The sequence below is a fragment of the Pleurodeles waltl genome, chromosome 3_1, assembly GCF_031143425.1.
Source record: "Pleurodeles waltl isolate 20211129_DDA chromosome 3_1, aPleWal1.hap1.20221129, whole genome shotgun sequence".
NCBI lineage: Eukaryota > Metazoa > Chordata > Amphibia > Caudata > Salamandridae > Pleurodeles > Pleurodeles waltl.
This window is the reverse complement of record NC_090440.1, coordinates 1694787445-1694809496: the sequence shown is the minus strand read 5'-3', so window position 1 is coordinate 1694809496 and position 22052 is coordinate 1694787445. Positions and strand designations below refer to the sequence as shown.

The following is a 22052-nucleotide window of genomic DNA, read 5'->3' as shown; positions in this document are numbered from 1 at the left end:
GAAAATGAGGCAGAAAGCAGAAGAAAGTACTCAGTAAAACTGAGTGAAAGGAGGGACAAAGCAGTGGAAATGAGGCAGAAGGCAGGAGGAAGCACTCTGAAAGATGGAGGGAAAGGAGGCCCTGTTTGTCTAGGTGTTTACTAGTGCGTACTTTAGGGACTGTCTGTAAGAGGTCATACACCAATTTAGGCATTATTTGCGGGAGATCATCAGTGTCTCTGATTTCTCCTCCGATGTATACACCTTCCTAGAGACTGTTTCATCTTCTGTTTCTTGTCTTGATGATTCAGAGGGCTTTCACGGGGCTGTGGCCATTGCAATAGCCTTTTTGCGTTCTGTCGCTGCCTCAGTAGGTGATGAACTGTTTCTGGCTCTGTGAGCTTCATCTCAGAGGACATCACAGTATTGGTTCTGGGCTACCAGGTGTCCATAGATCTGCTTCATTTGCCTCCACCAAGGACCAATCTTCTTTCGGGTCTGTGAAAAGTAATGTCCACCCTTCACCATGATTTTCAGTTTTGCAGGGAACAGCACCATGTGCTGTATCCCCACTTTCCAAAGTTTCACTTTTCCTGCGTGAAAGGATGGCCTTTGCTATTGAATTGCCACTGTATTGCCCATGAAAATGTATACTTTCAAGTTCTCTGTATGTATGGGACCATAGTTCTGGCTTTTCATAGGATTACATTATGGTCCTCATAGTATAATAGCTTGCCAATAAGTGTCCTTGACGGTTCTACTGGTTTAGGATGGCTAGTCGGGAATCTATGTGCCCTCTCATCGGCAAAAAAGTTGTTCAGCCCTTCAGGATTCAGGGCCTCCTTAACTGATTGCTCTAGAAAAGCCACTGGTTTGTTTTCTTTTCTCTCTGGGAACCATATAAACCTCAGATTACTATGGCAAAATCTGTCTGCTGCTTCGTCAGCTCTGTTCTTGAGGAAGCAGACATTTGGTAAAGTCTCTGTCAGGCTTGCTTTCAGGTCAGAGACCTCCAGAGTGTGTTCAGGCATTCAGTTCTCAGTGCTGGCTACCCTTTCCACTAGTCTACTTAGGTCAGCCTTTAGCAGAGTGAGGTCCATCGCAACCAAATATATGATTGGACCCCAGAACGGTCTTTGGCCTGACTATGGTCTTCTCGATAAAGTCTAGAGTGACAAGCTTCTCAATGTCCGCGGTTTCTGTACTTTGCACATCGGAGGTGCATTGCATTTCTGCTACCTGGGGCTCTGGTGAAGCTAGGCACATTCCTTGTTTTCCTGATCTTGGTCTGCCATATTATTTGTGTTTAATGATGAGCCTCATGTTAGCCGAGACCAGCCCACTGGGTATGTTATTTGGGTTGGGCAGAGCTGCTTAGCAGATTTTGATATCTTTGCTGATGTGGCTCTATACAATGGCAGCACTTGTAGTATGAACCAATCTTGCCCTAATTAGGGGCTCAGCTGGTAATACAGTTTTCCACTGCCACTAGTATAACTTACCCGGCACCATCTCATGTCCTCAATGTCTGGGCACCATTTTGAGTCATACATCTAGGTTGTCTTCCATATCATCTCATACGTACAGGCTTACTGCTGGAGACAGCTCGGGCTATCTTCTCTGGGTGTTCAGTTTTACATGTGGCACTGTCGGTGGGAGGGCTCACCTTATTCTGGAATTTAGATGGTTGCTCTCATTCTCAGGTATCCCAGGAGGTCTCTGCGCACAGGCACTACTTTGGGCTAATTTATTCAGTTGACCCTTCGAAGGAGCTCAGGCAACTCCAGCTGAGGTAAAGGCTCAATGCAGTGCTGCCTACAATCTTTGGATGGCAGGTAGTGTGGACTACCTACATGACTTTTCAATCTAGCAGTACTGGCCCGCACAGTCAGCTCCTCCCCCACAATTATCCTCTGGCAGCCCTTGTTCAACATGTGCTGCCTCTCTGTGTCCTTGTTCAGCACAGGCAGATTGAGTCTCACGTGGTCCCCTGCCAGCTTCCTTGGTTCTCCATTGCTGCCTCATTGTTACACAGGGCGTCCACTGACAGGATCTAGGCTTGGTTTCACAGCAGGTCAGTATGTCACTAATCGTGCCGTTCTTTGCATGTCCTCTACAGGCTCCTCTATGGTCAGTCTAAGCTGCCTTTCGCTTCCTCACTATGCCCTGTCTGTGGGGCACCTCTCCGGGGGGAGCAGCACCATGCTAAATTGAGAATTGTGTCCAATTCGGTGCAGCGTTGGCAAAAGCCAGCTCCACACACATCCTACACCATCAACTCCAGTCTATGCTCCACCAGACTATGGATATGCTTACTATTCTATTATATGTTTATGCCAATCAATGAGGATTCCACGAAAGCAGAAGAAAATGATACTTACTTGTAATCCTAGTTTAACATGGTAGGAATCCTCACTGAAGTCTTAAACAACTCACCCACCTCTTCAGCTCACATCGTATATATCTGCCTAAAAGAACTGAGACTGTGAGGCAAACTGGTGCCAGTACAGTGCACGCTGGTACAGGAAAGCAGCTGTATTCTTAAAAGAACTCTGCACTCTGGGTATCTTTGACTCTCTGACCTGACAGCCACCTTTTCCCTGCACTTTTCCCTAACAGAGAGGGAAGGTAAAATGTTATTCAAGATACTGTTTTACATATCTTCAGCTAGGTGCTGCAACCTGGTCTTAACCCCTTAACTGCTGGGCCTTTACCCCCCCTCCAATGCTGAACCCTTTTTTGGCCATTTTGGGGTAGTTAGTCATTACTAGGCCTCCATACCTTTTTGTCCACATAAGGTTATCCATGCCAAAATTGTGTCCTTTTTTCCAACATCCTAGAAATTCTACAGGTGCAAGGGTTTGTGGATTCCCTTGGAGGGGACAGAGAAAATTGCCTAAATATAGCTAAATTTTGAGTTTTTTGGAAGCAATAGGAACAAAGTGCTCTAGATAAAACTCATTTTTTTCCTAAAAAGGGCATCATCGAACGGTTTGCTGTGCTAATGTCACAATCTCCCCAGCTTTTAAGAACTTGTAAAGCTGAATCAAAAAAACTATTTTTTTATCACAGTTTGCACATTTTTCTAAGAGGTAGCCCATTTTTCCTATTTTTGTGCTTTCAGCCTACTTTCAGTTTGTTGTGGAAACCACTGCCCATAGGTGATCCAGGAAAGCTATATACTTCTGAAAGTAGACAAAATTTAGCAAGAGGTCATATTTGTAGATCCTTCAAGGTTCTTCCAAAGAAAATAACTATTGAAACAAAGAAATATTGAAAACGAGTAGGCAAAAACAGCCATTTGTGACAATGTTCTCATATGTAACTTTTTGTCATGATGCCTGATTAACATAAACAATGAACTATTAATTTTGCTAGACCATTTTGATTGCGGAGATGTATAGAGCTTGTAGGCTTTCCAAGAACCTGAGGTACCAGAGCCAACAACTGAGCTGCACCACACAGTGTTTTTCCATTGTATACTAAGTATGGACCAATTCATATGGCAAAATATGTAGAGTGAAAAATGGGTATGAAGGATACCTATGTATTTCTGAAATGGGCACAAGATGTAGAGTTTAGGAGCAGTGGTTATGTGTACATCTCTGAATTTGTAGGTACCTGTAGGAGCCTACGATTTAAAGGGTATTTTTCAAACTGTCTTCTTTCTTACTACCTGGCCTACATTTGGAAGGCACAAACGCAGCAAAATCCAATTGGCCATAACAAATATGCCACTATTCTATGCTTCCATGACTGGAAATGGCCCAAAACACAACATGGGCACATCACATTTTTTCCACTGAAATATAACCCTGTGTTTGCAAGGTGGGTAGCTTTAGATTTTGGCCCCCAGCTCACCTGGCACTTAGGGAAACCTAGCAAATCTGTAATTTTCAAAAACTAGAAATTTAGCGTAATCCAGGATCACTAAAAAATGACAATTGGAGGCTTTATGAGGGGACTCCCATTGTCCTCGGTTTGACCTGTTTCTGTTGCTGGCACTAGGGCCAACCACATGAGTGGCACAGCGGTTTTATAAGCAAATGTGGGGCAATACTGAGTTGTAGGAACTTTGGGGCTTCCTGCATATTAAACAAGTTTCCATCACAGAAATGTAAGGAAAATGCATAATTCAGGCAAAGTTTGAGGTTTGTAGGTCATTATTGGTAAGAAAGCCTTGTGGGAGTCACACAAGGCACAACTCCCTGAATTCCTCTGGTTGTCTAGTTTTTAAAAATGTCTGCATTCGGTAGGTTTCCATGGGTGGCGGCTGAGCACAGCCTTGAATCCCACACCTACCCCTATTGCTGATCTCTCCAGGTAGCACTTTCATGCCTTTTGTGTCTAGGTCTCTTGGGCCACCCACACAGATTCCAGACGTTTTCCTCACAGAAATGTGAAGAAAATGTGTGTTTTCAGTCAAAATTTGAGGTTTGCAGTACACCGTGGTTAAGAAAATGGTGTGGGGTGCATGTGTAGCACACCACCCTGGACTCCCCCGAATGTTTAGTTTTCAGAACTGTCTGTGTCTGGTGAGTTTTTCCAAGCCCAAAAATGCAGCCATTCAACATTACAAGTGAGATGATAGTGGGAAACATATGTTAAAACATCGCGAAAATGAAAAGGGGGCAAAAACAGGGAGAGTTATGCATTCCAGTGCACCTGTCTTCCTGAGTGAACCTACTTTATAAACTGAGATGCACTGTTCCGAAATTCAAGACTCCACTGTACCTATTAGGGGAGGAGTCATTAGTCCCCGCAAGCATTAGCTTATAAGGAACAACACCCTCACTCACCTTTAGGTGACATGCTTTATCATCGGGCCGTGCTCTTCGTCAGTCTGGCATTGCAGTGCCTGATGGGCCCTTCCGGAGGGGTCTTTGCCGGAGCTCTTTTTGAGTGCATTGCCAATGGTCAGTGGATGTGTGAGGGACTGGAACAAAAAGAGTTAACATTGACTATGGGTGTCAAGAAAGACAATCTTAGCTCCAACCTGACACCAATGCCAAGATTAAAAACAGAGAACGGGAAAACAGCGGAGTACAGTAGTCTGGTTCCCTATAAAGTTTCAACGTGTATACCTAACACTTCAGCTGTTGGGATATGTGTGGAGAAACTGTGTGTGGTTACTCCCTACACTACAGAACCAACGGTCAACATGTTTCTCACCTATACATTCTTATGAATCTAGTGTTGCTTCATCAGGACATACCATAATTCCTAATCCTCACTAGGAGTGTAAGAATACTGCTTATCAACTAGAGTTTTGACATCTAGAATCTTACAGTAGGGGGTTTTACTTCAAATTGCAGGGACCTGAATAAAAGAGAAAACATGGTAGAATAGTAAATGAATAATAACTTACATGTGAGTACACTTTTCACCTTAACAACAAGTGTCTCAGGTGCACGTGAACACTGCAAGCCATATTTGTGCTCTACGTGGGGTGTACTGTATGAATGTAAACATGCATTTAACACTGCAAAGCATGCTCCACCAAATTACTCTTACCCTCCTAGAATCATGTATATAGGTCTCTTGGGGATCACATGGATGCTAGCTGTTCCTCCAGTAAAGCAATCTGCTGAGTATGGAAATAATCAGCATAGAGTAAAGTAAAGGGTCTCCCAGGAACTCCCTGGCCCATCCGCTGACCAACCATATGTCCCCCAAACTGGGGAGGCATACACTTCATTAGTGAAATCTGAAAGGCAAGTAGGCACACTGACCCGTAGGTAATAAAACTTCTGCTTGTCTTTTACGTATAGCACCATTCAGTGTGTGCTATAGCTGCCTCTCTTTGATAACTGTAGCATATGATAAATGTAACAGCTCGTATCAATATCACAATAGTATATATTTCTTGTGAACTCCATGTCTATTTCTTCTGGGTGCGTTGCGTGCAGAGACCAGTGTAAAAATTAGACCAATATTGTCCAATGGGAGAAAAAATCAAAGGTTTTTCTATATAAACCCTCGGTATGATGACCCCAATGCGACTGCTCCTGCCAGCTTGATTGTCACGCAACTATGGCACCTCTGGGTATGTGCTGCAGCTACCCCATGTGAGGGAGTATGATGTAGTAAATATATGCATTGTCTGCTTAAACAATAGTGTGAAAAGTGTGCTCACATCTGTGGGATTATTCATGTACTATTCTACCATGTTTTCTTTTCATTCAAGTCCCTGCATTTTGAAGTACAAAACCCTACTGTAAGATTCTAGATGTCAAAAACCTACATGTCTTACACTCCTAGTGAGGATTAGGAATTATGTTAGGTCCTGATCAATGGCTACTAAATCCCTGAGACTATATAGGCGAGAAAGATGTAGATCATTTGTTCCGTAGTGTAAGGAGTACCCACACACAGTTTCCTCACACATATACCAACAGTTGAGGTATACACGTTGTCCCTTTATAGGGAACCAGACCATTACACTCTGCTGTTTTCCCTTTCTCTGTTTTTAATCTTGGCATTGGTATCCGTTTGAGGAAAAAAATTGTCTTATTGACACCCATAGGCAATTTTAATGTTTTTTGTTCCAGTCCCTCAGATATCCACTCATCACCAGCAATTTCCTCAAAAAGATCTCCGGCAAAGACCGCACTAGAACAGCCCATCAGGCATTGCAGTGCTGGACTGATGAGGAGCATGGCCCAATGATGATGCATGTCACCTAATAGTGAGTGAGGGCTATTATTCCTAATAAGCTAATGCTTGTGGGTACTAAATACTCCTCCCCTAATAGGTGGAGTGGAGTCTTGAATTTTAGAACAGTGCATCTTGGTTTATAGATTAGATCTATATGTAAACACTACACCCAAAATAATCAATTGTCCTCTCGCTTGCCATTGAGATTGGATGATTTAATCCACAGGGGAGCCTATAGACTTTTGGTGAAAGACACTTACTTTACAGCGCAGTCTTTACCACGCACTGCCTTCAACAACACATTCATTACCATGCCGTGCCTTTACCACACATTGTCTTGTCGCGTAGGCTCTCATTATTCTAATGAGACTACTGAATTTTGAGCTGCAGAATCGCCCGCAGTGTGGGGAGACTGAGTCTTAACCCACTACAGGTGACGTCTGTTTCCCCAATCCGTTTCTTTTCTCCGGCTCACTAGCAGTGCCTCATCTCTACCAGAGGGCAGGGATGATTGGGCAGCCGAGCGCATGACATAACTGACTCCTCAAGGAAATCGTGGTGACTCGGGTCTCATCTGTTTCTTTCAGTTACAGTAGTCTCACTTACACAATGACAAACAGAGGCAGTATATGTTTCAATAAGGTGTTAATGAAGCGACTGCATCTTAGATAGCAAAGCGTGCACTGCAATAACCAGGACGATACAGCATGATTAGATTAAAATTGTGACAAGGAGAGTAAAGCATAGAAATAACGCTACCATATTGTCACTAGAGTCAATAGACTAATTCCTACCTAGGCTATATTAGAGACTGCGTGTTAAGCTCTAATTCTGCCCTTCAGGTTCCCTTGGGAAGACATCATCCCCCATACCTGAGCAAAGGGTTGAAGTCTTCAAAAGCAGCTGTTGCAAAGCGTTCAGCAGTCAGCATACAGTCGTGGTCCTCTGGCTGGAATCTCCCTCTAACGTGTAAGGGACAAGGAAGTGTTTTTATAATAAAACAACTGATGTTCTGAGAAAATATCCCTACGTAAGGATGTGTGTTTTTCCATGAATACCAGAAACTAAACTTTTACCATGTTCACCAGCTTCCTATGTCACTACAGCCTTGAACAAAGCACAGAGTGAGCAAGAATGTCTTGTTTGAGAACGTAGTGCTGGCCTAGGCAAAACAGCTAGATAGAGAGAAATGAAAACAAGACCGCAAATGTGGCTTTTGTTAAAATAATAAATGAAGCTGAATAAAATATATCTAGGTTAAAGTGCAAAGTGGCAAGCCTGATGTGCTAAAATAACGTACATGGAGCTCTAACTAAAATGGCTACACAACAGTCTTTACTGCGCAAGTCTTTACCACACATGCCTTTACAACGAAATAGCAGGTATGTATCAGGTTATCATGTTAGTGTGTGTTACAGAGCTAAAACCAAGAATATTCAAGGTTCAAAAACATCATGCATGTGTTGTTATTGTAAATGGCAAACAGTCAGGATCTTAAAGTGCACATGCAGCAAGGTAAAACGAAAATACATGTAACAATAGAACAAATGAAATGCACAATGTATCATAGATCTTTATTTTGGATTGTGAAACCTCTCATTGAGTTTCCCAGATCTAATTCTCCAAAGCCCAGTATAGGTACTTGGAGGTAACAAATCAACTTGCTCCATTGTATCACATCTCATAAGTAAGACTCCCAGTTTTCCATTTTTGCTTATTTTTACATATGAATACAGACAGAAAACAGCATGTTCCCTGTCTCTATTTATTTTTAAAAATGAAAAAATACAGTAAGTTGTGCTTCTTTTGAGTAACTCTCCAAGGAGTCCTTCATGAATTCCAGGCCAACATCTGAACAGATAGACAGCATGAGGAGTTAATGTGTTTATAATATTAATACGTACCTGTGGGTGTAGTGTTGTGTTATATTGGGCTGCTTTACATGCTAAAACGATGCAAGCATCGATGTATGAGTGTTCTTCTGACTCTCAAATCAGTGGACAAAAAGGACAATAAATAGATGAGATAGTGTCCTTAGCCTAGCTTGCTGTAAATGTTTTGAGGGGTACATTTTCAGTTCTGAATCTAATATATAAACCTCTAGCATAGTTGGGCCTGATCCTATTCAGTTAGGGCTCAAAGCTAAGGATGCATTTATGAAGGAGGGATTTTGTGGTGAGACCATCCTCTTTTTAATCATTCCATAACCTGGATAATGTACAGTTCCAGAAAGTTTTCTTCATGTTGTTGGCTGTGTCTTTTCCCATTGCCATTGGGCACTGCCATCCCTTCTCCATTTTGAATAAGTACCCAGAGATGTTTGATCCTACTGAGCCAAGGAGTACATACTCTTTTGTCTCGCTTAATAAGTTTGATTAAAGCATCACAATAGGAGCCAGTTCCGCTGGTGACCAAAGTCGTACCCAGTGTTATAAAGGCTGTAAAAGTACTGCTGAATCGACCTTTCCAATGCTAAATCAAAATGTATAGGCGTCAAAGGTGTGCTTGTGGGCAGGTTAAACATTGATCTGATAAATTTGTTTTCAGCTAGGACCAGAGAAGAGGCATCAGCACTGCCCCATAACTCTCCTCCATAGGTAGCCCCAGCAAGGGCTGTTGCTCCATAGACTTAAAGTACTGGTGAAACTGTACCACTAGAAGTGGCCTTCAACTTCCTTACAGCAGCTGCCGCCCTGTGTTACAATGTGGCCCTACTTTGTTCTATCTGCGGAGCCCAAGAACAGTTCTCAGCAAGCCTAAAGCCCAGGTAATCGAAGCTTCCTCCACCAACATCTTACCCCTTAAAGAACGGTGGGATTGATTGCCATACATTTGGATTTGCAGTGTTTATCTCAAGGCCTAGGACATGCATAAAGAGGCAAGCTGGTCCAGGAGATGCTGGAGGCCCATAGGAGTTCTAGAGAGCAGCAGCGTGTTACCAGCGAACATGAGTACTGAAGTACTGACACTCAAAGATTTTGGGGCGTCATGATTACAGTCATCCAGCCACTCCAGTGCACCATTAATATATAAACTAACCAGCGTGGGGGCTAGAACACACCCTTGCCTTACACCTCGCATAATCGGAATCCTAGGTGTAAGGTCTCATCCATGTGCCACCCAACTTGAGCATAAGTTTCTGAATGCAGGGTTATTAGAATCCTTAGTAAGTCACCCGGGATGCCGTTGTTCCTTAGGACCTTCCAGAGGTGGGCACAATTTCTAAAGAATTTGGACCCTAAGATACTCTAATTTTCTATCTTACCAAAGGTCCATAAAGGGATGGTCCCCCACGGGTGACCTATCGTCTCAGGGATAGGGTCTTCATTAGAACCACTATCAAAACTTAGTGACTGCTTCCTATAATACAAAAGACTCCTACCTTCCTAAAAGACATCAAAGAGGTACAGAACCTGTTAAAAGAGATGCCATTCTGTCCAGAGGCTGAATTCCTGATTGGTCTTGACGTTGAGGCCCTGTATACAAGTATCCCCCAAGAGGAGACACTGAAGATAATTGAAACCATCCTATAGGAGTCCAGCTGGGACTCCATCACACCAAAGGATTTCATAATGGATTGCGCACATTTAGCACTTACATGCAACTACTTTGAATATGAAGGTGCATTCTTCCTGCAGATCCATGGGACCTCGATGGGCAGTACATTCCCCCCTAGCCTAGCCTGTCTCTATGTCTATCATCTGGAGAGATCAAACATATTAACAGAGGAGAATACATACCAGCAGAATATCCGAGTAAGAAAGAGATATATTGATGGCGTGCTTTTGATTTGGCACGGGACAAGAGAGGAAGCACTGAACTTCTCTCTATGGCTGAACAACATTGATCCATTCTTGAGGTTCACCAGTACTCTGAGTAATAACATATTGAATTTCCGTGACCTGAGGATATTTGCAGACAAGGGAGTACTGCAAACTGAGGTATTTTTCAAACCTACAGACATGAATAACTTACTCCGCTACAGCAGTTTTCTTCCTATGAGCCTTAAGGACAACCTCCCAGTAGGTCAGTTCCTATGGCTCAGAAGAAATTATATCCTCAAGAAAGACTACAAAAAGCATGCGGATTTCCTTACTAAAAAACTTAGAGAGAGAGGTTACCCATCAAGGATTATTGATGAAGCTGACAAAAAAGCACAGAACAGCAATAGGGACTCGCTCTTGGAAGGACGCCTCAAGGGAATGACGGATAATGTCATTTGTATAACCACATACACTCCCCTTTCCAACACAGTTAAAAAGATGGTTTGAAAACATTGGAGATTTTTTAAAACCGGAGGTTTGGATTGTTCTCTTTCAAACATTCAGAAAGCCTAAGAGACTGGATCATTCACACAAGACCAAGGAAGACACAGGAGACTAACAGACAGAGGACACTGTGGGATCTACCCCCAGTAGTAGGGCACCACCCATGTGGATAATGCATCTGACAAAGAAACAAAAGGCTCTGGACCTGGGGCTACGCTCACCGTGGGAGCTCAGAACATTTTCCAATTATAACACCAAAAATGTAGTATATATAATAACATGCAGGTGTGGACTTAGATACATAGGCATGACCACTCGAGCAGTCAAAATACGACTCAACGAAAATCGAAGTTCATTTAGGTGTAAAAAGATGACAGCAAAACTGATGTGCCATTTCCTGGACAGGACATGGAGGTTTTCATGCTCAATCATCGAGCAGGTAAAAACCACCATAGTGGACACTGCTTGTACTTTGCTCCTGAGAGAACAAAGGTGGGTGTTCAGACTCCACACAGATATACAGGGTCTTTACGATGAGATACATTGGGCACATCTTGATAATAGGAAGGAGAAGACAGTAGTCATAATAACAGTGAACATCAACTAATACAGTAAAGTCGGTGGTAAACTGCAACAATAAGGAGAAAAGTACAATTAAAGGTATCATAACGTTATGAGGATATTTGCCTGACACAGAAAACCAATGGACTGCTTAGGCCGTATACATCAATGAGAAATCATTGGCTGCACCCCCTGTAACCTGAAGAAGCATGGTTATGGGCATTTCAGGAGGTTTGAGTGCTATGAGTCATTTCATGATATGGTCATTGTGCCTAATGAGACATTACACCCTATATGACACCTTGGAGAAATTATCGACACTAATGGAGGTGTGACCTTTACGCTTTATTTTTCAGGCAGTCCACTCGATTATAATTTTTTTTTTTATCAAGAGTTAGGGTTTGACTGGGTAAAAATGATAACACTACTACTCTTGAGTTACACTTTGGAGAGTGTTAGCCTGATGAATATGGATCATATTATGTGAACAACTGACTAGGGAGATGTGCAATATATTTACATCCCCACCACGTACATTCACTTAAGTAAACCAGATGATGACGTGGGTCGACTCCTCCGGAGGGAATCAGGTTGTTGTGCCCACCAATACAATATATAGCGTTCTTGTGATCCTTCTCCAAGAATGTACCACCTTTACCAGAATCCCCTATATAGTGGTAAGTGGCAAAGAATGATGACGTAATGACGGGTGAAATGGAGAGGCATGCGATGAGGCATGGATATAAGCAGCCGGTTGAGGGGAGACCGTGAGCAGCGGCAGTCCTACGGAGTGGCCTAATCTAGGTGGACTAACAGAGGTTTCTCCTTGAGGAAGTAAGGGGGACGGGGTGGGTGTCTGAGATAACCGGAACAGGAGAGTCCATTAAGAGCATGGCCATGGGAATGACGCTTCGAATTTTTGAATGTGTTTGGTATTCCCTTCAGCAATACAGTTTCCTTTGCATATAATAAATAAAACACGATATGCCGATGTGGCTTGTACTGCCATCACGTCACTGACATTTTGAAATGTTTCAACCGTATGGTAGATGAATACCATGACTCTACATACCCAAGATGTAGTAAACAGGGTAGGAGAGGGGGAGAGCCAATATAAGTATTGTTTAGTGAGTGCTACTTAGTTGGAGAGTAGAGTGCTCCTTTCCCTGTTTTTAAGTCAGATTTATCTCCACAAGGAAGATTTAGCTCCACAATGATGATTCTTAGCCAGTACTGTAACATGACACCAAAATCTGTGGTAAAAAGATCTGTTCTGATTTGTAGAGTGTGACAATAGGGGATCCCCCCTCCTGGAGATTGATGAAACCTTTCCTTGACAGTTGCAGGGTAAGTAGAACGATTTTAGAAATATGAGAATTAGAGTAATCATGATGAAGAATTAGTTATTGGTCGACACTGGGATTTTACACACTGTTATGATACACTGTGTGCAATAATTTGTATCCATTGATGTATGCTTCACCTGTGGTGTCCAGTGGACAAAATGTAATGCTACCGAGAACATAGACTCACCTTGGCAAAATGCCCGCATGTGATTTCTTGTTCCAGGAGACGCTTAGAGGACAAAGGTAAGAACTAGCCTTGCCCTATTTGCATGCTGAGTTGCTAGACATGCTAAGACAGTAGGGATGAGAACACAGTTGCCCTGAAGAAGGCAATACTGTAGGAAGAACACCATGAGATTTATTTTTTTCTCGCGAGTACCTCACTAGTGGCGGAAACATGCTGGTAGATCATATAAGGTGCACGGATCCATTGTAGATCCACTAATTATCGCTATCATTTTATTGATTTTATTTTATTTTATTTTAGCCCTACCCAGCATCATCCCTAATAAATAATAATTCTTGGATAGATGCTGAGGTAGTTTTAACCTTCTTTGTTACCATCCTGGTATCCTACTGACCAGAAGACAGTTTATTCTGATCTCCCTGCCGCGTGAGGAGCTAGTTCTCCCCAGAGGCTATGGTTGAGACCACCGGGTTAGTGCTATTTTAACCCGGTGGGTTGGACTAGCCGATGACGAAGCATGCCACTATGAAGTGGGTGAGGCTTTTCCATCCAGTAGGGGGAGACCCCCCTAGGTAAGAGCATGCATACCTGGTATAAAGCAGACTCTAGAAGGAATATAAGAGTATATATAGAAAATTCCCACCCCATTTTCTGTGGCTTTGCCCTCCAGAGGTTTCCCTAGTGGCAAGGTCAAAGGCAGCCCTCATGTCCTTGAAGGCTATGTATAAGTGGTCCCACCTCAAGTCAATGTATTTCCAACATATTGTCTTGAAGTGGAACACCTATTCTAATGTGCTGACCTTGCCTCTAAGCCCAGTTTGAAAGTCTGAAAGGACATGGTGGTCTGAAATCCTTGCCAAAAGTCTTGCTAGAACCTGTCTACAGAAATGCATTTGGTTGTTATGGATCAAGCTGATCTGTCTGTAGTTGGTATTGACATGCCGAAAATCTTCACCTCTCATGATGGCATTACCAAGGGTATTTAGGTATGGAACTCAGATTGCGGGTTCCCAAAGGATGCCGTCTGGGCCTGGTGCTTTCTCCCTTTTCATTTGGTGCAGGGTCTATTACGTTTTAGCAAGCCTGAATCCCAGAGATTTCTCTTCATTTTTGTCAATTTGAGGCTCTATCTGATCACCTCTACCCTCACCTCAAGAAGCTATAGATCAACACCCTACCCCCTATATAGCTCAGATAAATGTGACACCCACAGTTTCGGTTGGACAACCGAATTAGGTTGAATATCTATAGACTGGGTCCCATTGGCTATGATTTTCCAGAATGCATTCATATCCTTATTTTGGAGGTTTTCTGTAAAATCATTCCAATGAGCGCCCTCCCATGTTTTTCTATGAGTAGACAGAGTTGACTTGTAGGATTTTCTTGCCTCAGTTATATCCCTTCGGTGTCCCTTCTTGACTGCTCTCAATAATGCTTCTTTGGCTGCTCTACGTTCAGTGGCGTAAAGTGAGGCCCGGCAGCCCCTGTGGTGCAGGGGCCCCAAGCTCCAGGGAGCCCCTCAGCAAAAGGGGTAGGTGGTGGGTCAACGAGGGGGGGACCCTCCATGTACTTTGCAGAGGGTCCCCCTCAAGTTTGTTATGCCACTGTCTACATTCGTCAGTGAACCGACCAGAGCGCTAACCAGACAACTGACCCCCCCCACCCCTCCTTGGTGAAATATTGCTTTAGTCGGTCTAAAGCTTACAGTGGAGACTGACAAAATTAATTAAATTATCATCAATTAGTTCATAAGGACCCAAAAGTTCCACATAAGTTTGATAAATGTGGCTCAAGATTGTGATTTTTTAGAAAACTTGTGACCCATTTAACATTCCTTCGATTATTGGTAGTAATAATATGGTTTATGGAGATGTTTTGTTTCGGGTATGTGTTTGCAAAGGATTTGTATTTAATCTATGTGCTAAGGACTTTATGATCACTGTTCATTCTTGGTACCACCTCCATATCACCACAAAGGGCCAAAGATTGATATTAAATCTATATTGCTTGTATAAGGGCCTCTTTTGAAGGTGGGTTTGGAGGAGATGTCAGAGGCAGTGCGGCCATTCAATGCTTTGAACTCGTGTGTCACTAAGCTGTTAATAATTTGTTCAGCGACCTAAGTGTACCAAAAATCCAAATTAGCGACGGGAGGGGTATGCGGTGGAGTTGTGCAACCCCCTGGTTCATGCTCGTCACTAATTAAAGTGGACAGTGGTTCCCCAATCATAATTGTTAAATAACAATCGCCAAACATTATTTAGCCCAGGTAGGATGTAATTGATCAAGCATACCAATCAGCCGGTCAATTGAGCAACATTGTAGATTGTCTGAGAGTGAGTGTATGGAAATACTAATGAGAGCAGTGTACCTAAACCTAGTGGGACTGCTACAGGAAATTACAATGGCCAGTATGTCTTTGCAGTCATTTGGTATTTACTTGACCCTGCTAAATAGCCATATTAACATGCCACCAGAAGCTCTACCTGCATTTGATGGTACAGTACAAGTCAAGAAGGTTAGATACCCTGTCTTGAAGACCGGTTCTGTCACCCTGGTCTCATGGCGTACCACAATATGGTGTCGGTCAAAAAATGTTCCCCATTCTGGGTCATTTAATTTGGCTTTTATCCCAGCTACATTCCAGGACAGTAGTCTACTAGTCTTATATACTTGGGTGCTTTACCTTGACAAAGGGCCAATGAGGACTCCACAATAAAGGGCCTTTTTTACGATTATTAATGGATCAGCTGGGGATGAGTGGTCCATACCCCTAGTATAAGAGAATGCCCTCTCAAAATACGGTGGAAAAACTTTATGTAGTGGGATATTTAATTCCTTGAGATGTGATCCTGCTTCCTAATTGTGTTTATGGGATAGTAAATCTACCTCGGCTAAAATGCTAGAGCGGGTGGGGATTTCTGGGGCTTGGCATGAGCCTGGCTGAGACTTGTCAGGCTGGAGGTGTTGGTTACTGATGTAAGCTGCGGAGGGTTTGCCTTTAGTCTTATGCTCGACCCGATGTGAGGCCTGAATATGTGATCCAGGGCAATAAGTTTATCAATATGTTCATGCCTCATAAACCATTTACCTATGTAATCAACAATGAGTTGATCATCAGTATGGAAGTATACATCTAGTATGTCCTCCCTGATAATTGATCTACAGTTTCGGATTTTGCGAAACCAATGAACAACTGAGTTAGTCAAGGATTCTTGTGTTTCTTTTATATATATATCCTAACGTTTTATAAACTATTTATATTTCTCTCCTACCTCCTTTAACTTTTTCAAGTACTATTACTGGAATATATGATTTCTGTCATTAATATACATTTTTAATTATACAGATCACATTTTGTTAAATTGGTGAAATGATCATGTATTTATGAAGAAACAATAGGTGTCATTATGCCAAAAACTTTAATGTAATCAATATCTTTTGTTGTCTTTAGAAATACTGGCTGCGGAATGCTCTTACTGAAGCATTTATTTACTGAAGATCTAAAAAGACACTTGCATTTGTAAATAGACCAATATACCCATGTGTGTTTCCTTTAATTTAGAGGATGGGAGCGGCGTTGTGCCTCTTTTTAAATAACACTTTCACTTAGTTTATTTTCATGGCCAGCTGAAGGCTACAGCCGAAAATGTCGCCATCACACAGGAATGAGATTCTATTGTGCACAAAAGTAAATAAAGTATGGAAACAAACCTGAATGTACTGCCATCATCTGTGATCTCCGTGTGGCTTCTGAAGTGGTACTGCACCGCATAGGAGAGATTTAGGGATTTAAGTATTTAAGTGATTACATTATTATAATATATATATACACATATACATATATATATATATATATATATATATACATATATTAGTGTGAGGGTGTTTTTAGGGTTTAGGGCTGGGTAACAGTATTTGTGTTTTAAGGTTTTTTCAGGGATTAGGGATTAGGGTAAGGGCATTTGGGTGTAAGGGTATTTTTAGGGTTTAGCTTGGTAGGGTGGGTAAGGGTATTTGGGTGGTAAGGGTATTTTTAGGGTCTGGGGTGGGTGATTTTTGGGGTTGATAAGGGAATATATGTATATTCACTGACAAAAACAAAGGTTAAAGGATGTTATAGTTAGGAAATAGAATTAAAAAAACATAAATTTACTTAAAAAAACAAAGATTACAGGGACATTATAGTTAGGCTGACATTTTAAACGTACAAAACCATGGAAATTCACCTGTTATAGTTAGAGTTATTTGGAGTAACTATAACTCGTGCCGTAAGGTAACTATAATTCATGCTTATAGATCAGTGATGTCATGAGTGATGTCATTGACCATGTCATGAGTGATGTAATATGTGAGGTCATAAGCAGTGCAGTACAGGGGCACAAGTTAGAATTAGCTAAGTTAACTATAACTACTGAATTTCTATGGTTTTGTATGTGTGAAATGTGAGCCTAACTATAACGCCCCTGATACCTTTGTTTTTTTTAATTGAATTTCTATGTTTTTTTAATTCTATTTCCTAACTATAAGATCCCTGAACCCTTTGTTTTTTTCAGTGAATTTCTATGTCATAACCACCCAACCCCGTGCTGCGCATGGCATTTGGCCGTGTGCAGCAGGGGTTGGCCGCTAGGCCTGCAACCAACCCGCATAACCACCCAGCCCTGTTCTACGGGGGTTGGGCACTAGGCCTGGCCTGCGACCAGGCCCTGTGGCCAACCCCTATAACCAACCAACCCATATAACCACGCAACCCCACCCTGCAAACGGCCTTTGGCCGTACGCAGAAGGGGGATGGCCACAGGGACTGTCAGCATATCAGCAGGCAGGAAATAGAGGAAACCTCCACCCGCATACAGTGAGAGCTGTTTGACAAAGCACAAACACTTGCTCAAGGGGCCGCTCCCACTATGCCCTGCTTGGAGGTCGCTCTCCTGTGGTGATCCCCATGCAGGGATCCGCAGAGGAGGTAGGTACCATTGGATAGGGAAGATTTTCCCCTTTCCAATGATGCCTCTCCTAGGAACATCAGGGCTTGGGGGCTGAGGAGCCCATCTGCTTGTTTTATTTTCACTTTTACTGCAATGACATCAGCATGCCATGTACGCCGATTGTTGCTGCAGTGAATAAAACAAAACAGTCAGGCTACTCAGGAAGCTGTTCCTGAGCAGCCGTATGGAAAACAAATTAAAGTGATCCCTCTGGTGCAGAGCATCTGAGGGGCTTTTATAACCCTCCCCAGTGTCAGCCTTTTTATAGCAGCTGCACGTAAGAAGTTATGGGCTTTATAAATGGAGTTTTTCTCCCATCAAAAAAAGCTGAAAAAGCTGTCCTGTCTTTATATTGGAGTGTTCAACATTGAGATGTCTGCCTCTAGCTTCTGACTGACTATAATATATGAAGGAGTGTTCCTGGGTTCCTGTGTATAGGCGGGAATATGCTACGTTTATGACTTTAGAGAGGAGTCTTACCATGCAAAACTATGATTACAAATAAGTAACACTTTCTTACATGCAACTCTAAATACAGTCTATGGTTTGGGAAATGACACAGAAGATGTGTTTTGATTATATAAAACTTAACCACATTCCAGAGCATCTGAATTGTCTAACCTGGAGAAGAGTAAACGCTGGACTTAAGGGAAGAAGTTACAGAGAAAGAGTAGTATAGGACACTGCTATATAAGAAGAAGTGATCCAGAAATGTCAGATCTAAATGTAATCAAAATACCTGCATACCAGTTCTTAAATCACATCAGCTGTAATGTATGCAATCAATTAGGACAATCCATGTGGATTGCCCAAAATGAGATTGTGTATTACATCCACAGTATAAATTAGCGGATTATATCCATATGGACATAGTTTTGCACCCACTTGAGACTTGTGTATTAGGGCTTATACCGAGAAAGAAGATTGAGAACCAGAAGCGCACATTTACCGATCCAGCCCTGCTACATGCTAGGAAAAAAATGATAAAAGCATGGACAATGCATAGAGGATACCTATGCACCTTGGGCAAACAATGTGACTTATAGCAAGATGTATGAAAGGGTTTTGCTGATTCTGTGTCAATAGGAAAATGCTTTAGTACATATTGACTTTGGTGAGCAGAGTCAGAGTTGGCAATATTACCCATGATGCAAAACACACCTGGAGAAGTGATGCAGACATTCCATTGGGGCAGAGTGCTTGATTCCTGCACACACGCACAAGATGAACGCCCACCAAGAATACACCTACTCACAAAATTTGGAAGGTGTTCAAAAGTGCAAACTTGTCTCATGCTGAATCGTCTCATGGGCATTGACCATGTAGTACCCATACACAATCAACAGCCACTCCACCAAAGGAAGACAACCATGAAAATTGCACCTGGTGAGTATTTCATTTGGGTCATGATTGCAATGGCAGCAAGCCATGAGGAGTACTGGTGTAACAGGTGAGAGGGGTATATTGGGTAGCTCAACGCAGAAGATGTTCTGAGATCCCAGCTGGGACAGTGTTCATTAGTGGTAAGTAGGTATAGTAAACCCAAGACCATATTCAAAAGACCATGCCTTTGGAAAGGTCTTACATCCATCAATATCCATTTTTTTATTCTGTTCCGACTTCCCTTCATAGTAGAGCCTCACAGGGTCACTTTCAGATTATATCTCACACAAAAGACATCAGCAAAACATGACAGAGGAGCACTAGGTGGAACTGCACAGTAATTAAACTCTAACCTAAGGGAATTCAAAGTGGTCTGTGTTTCTTCTTTTCTTTCTACAGGGGTAAGGTTGTACTTGGATACACTGAGGCTGAACTGCAGATGCGTGGCACAGGGTACCAATTCATTCATGCTGCGGACATGCTGTATTGCGCCGAGAACCATGTTAGAAGTAAGTGTGAATTTATATGTTTGACACCGGTCTATGTTTAGCAAACACTTTGCTGTGTGATCAAATGTTTTTGGTCAGACAGAATACCTTTTCCAGAGGGACCAGTGATTTTTTAGGGTCTGCAAAATCGTTATTCATGTCAAAAAGAGCACACGTCCCATTGGACCTAAAGTGAATTTAGGTCTGGGGGAAACTAAACAGGGGATTGGGTGGGATTAGCTTTAACAAAAGCGCAAGCCACTGGCACTGTTGGTCTGTCCATCCCATTCTGTTGCACAATAAGGAACACTGTGACGATGATACTGAAACAGAGGTCTTCAACTCAGGGAAAGGCCCAACACCTGTCCATGGTTCTTCCCAACAAGCCAAGGGAACAGCACAACGTCCTTTCTCAAAGCAGAAGAACCAAGCCCCAAGTAGACTTTTTCACCTCAAAGCGAGGCTTGAGTATGATACAGTGTTCGACATCTAGGAGTATGGTTTGACGCCGCTGCTGTGCTCTTCACCCAACTACAAAGATCAATGCTCATGCAGAACACTCTATCCTAATGCAAAAAAACAATACTGGCACAGTGTCTTTCCCCTCAGTGCAAGGTATGGGACCGCTACAGCACCCCTTCTCCAGAGCATGGCCCCAGACTCAAATAGTGTTCTTAACTCAATGCGAGAATTGAGGTTAAAATTGTTCTCTACACTTGGGAGCAAGGCTTGACACTGCTATATTGATCGCCGTCTCGATGCAAGGCTCAATAATTGTACAGTGCTGTTCATGTATCAGCAAAGATGCCGTAAGTGCTACGAAGCACATTTTTATTAGCACCCTTTGTTATTCTTCTGATAACCTGTCACCTGACCAGTATTACAGCTAACACTTATATCAACCTGTCTCCTTCTTAGGTTTTTACTGAGTCAGTCTTTCAGTGATCTTCTCAGCTTGCTATGGCATTTAAGTGTGGCTTAATGCTGGCATTTTGAACTACATGCTGTAATAGAAGAGCTTTTTGATTGTGCTTCCTTTTTGTATCTACACTTTGTACTATGGGCCTTATTCAGAGTTTGGTAGACAGAATAGTCCATCAGAAATATGGTGAGTGTCCCATCTGTTCTGTTTAGATCAGCAGAAGCGCCATATTTCTGACAGAGGCTTCTCTGCCTAAGACGGTGGAAACCTTTGACCAACAGTCCACTGTACTTTGGGCTGTTGGTCAAAGTTTCTCTGACTATCCATCCTATTTAGGGCAGACATGCTGATATATTTTTTCTATTTTGTGACTGCCAGATATTGGCTGGAGGTCATGAACTAGAAACCCAAGAAATTACCTCCACACCCTGTGAGAAAACTCCCAGCGTAGCAATTACAAATTTTCACGATGGGAGATAATGTTTGAAAAGCAAAACACTTATCTGAGATGGTGCTTTAAACATGACACTGGCCCTGCAAGGTGTAGGTGTCTTCAGAAGGTACAGAGATCTGTCTGCCTTGCAGAGATCTATAGGTACATCAGTTGGTCTTCCACCAGAGTCCATACCTACGCTGCTCTACAGACCAGCAGGCTGGTTACCATACTCTAAATGAGGACCTAACCCTTTCTGTTGAAGCTTGGCAATGTTGTGTTATGTTATGTTAGCTGATTCTAAAACACTTACTACATTACTGAGGCCATCTCAGAATGATGGCTTAGGAGGCATAAAGGTAATTAAATTAAAGAGTATAAGATGGAATAAGTAGAAGGATTTAGCATTATAAATGTAATGATATTTTCCAGAAACGATTTTATTACTCACAAAAACATGCTGATTATTTAAAACAAAAATGGACCTTCAGAGATAATCAGTGTGATAAAGGCTAAAATGTCACTATATTTGGTGCAGCACCAGACACTTCCTTCTCCTCTAACCTGCTTATCTTTTCTGGTGAAGTTCTTGCAGTTTGTCTGTCCAGCTCCCGCTTCATCATTACTCCTCTTGCCTGCCATTACTTTCTGAGCCTTTTGTTTGAGCAGTAGTGCCCCACATGCTACATTGTTCGATTGCGTCCCTTTCTTGACAAATGTTGAAATATTTTCAGTTCCTCGTCCAGCTAACGCTATGCTATACATCTTACACAACGTTATCCAGAACGAACAACACAACCACATCTAATTGCGCTGACTGCATAGTTACATTTGCCA

The 22052-nt window shown here is 42.4% G+C and overlaps 1 protein-coding gene across 1 annotated transcript in view; it reads left to right on the top strand.

Annotated features, from left to right (window-relative positions):
* Positions 1-22052, top strand: part of LOC138285509 (aryl hydrocarbon receptor-like) — an 811968-nt gene that overhangs the window by 605453 nt on the left and 184463 nt on the right. The window contains exon 8 of the mRNA XM_069225503.1: positions 19772-19881. Within this exon, the coding sequence (XP_069081604.1) occupies positions 19772-19881 (110 nt within the window). The remainder of the gene's footprint in view (positions 1-19771; positions 19882-22052) is intronic.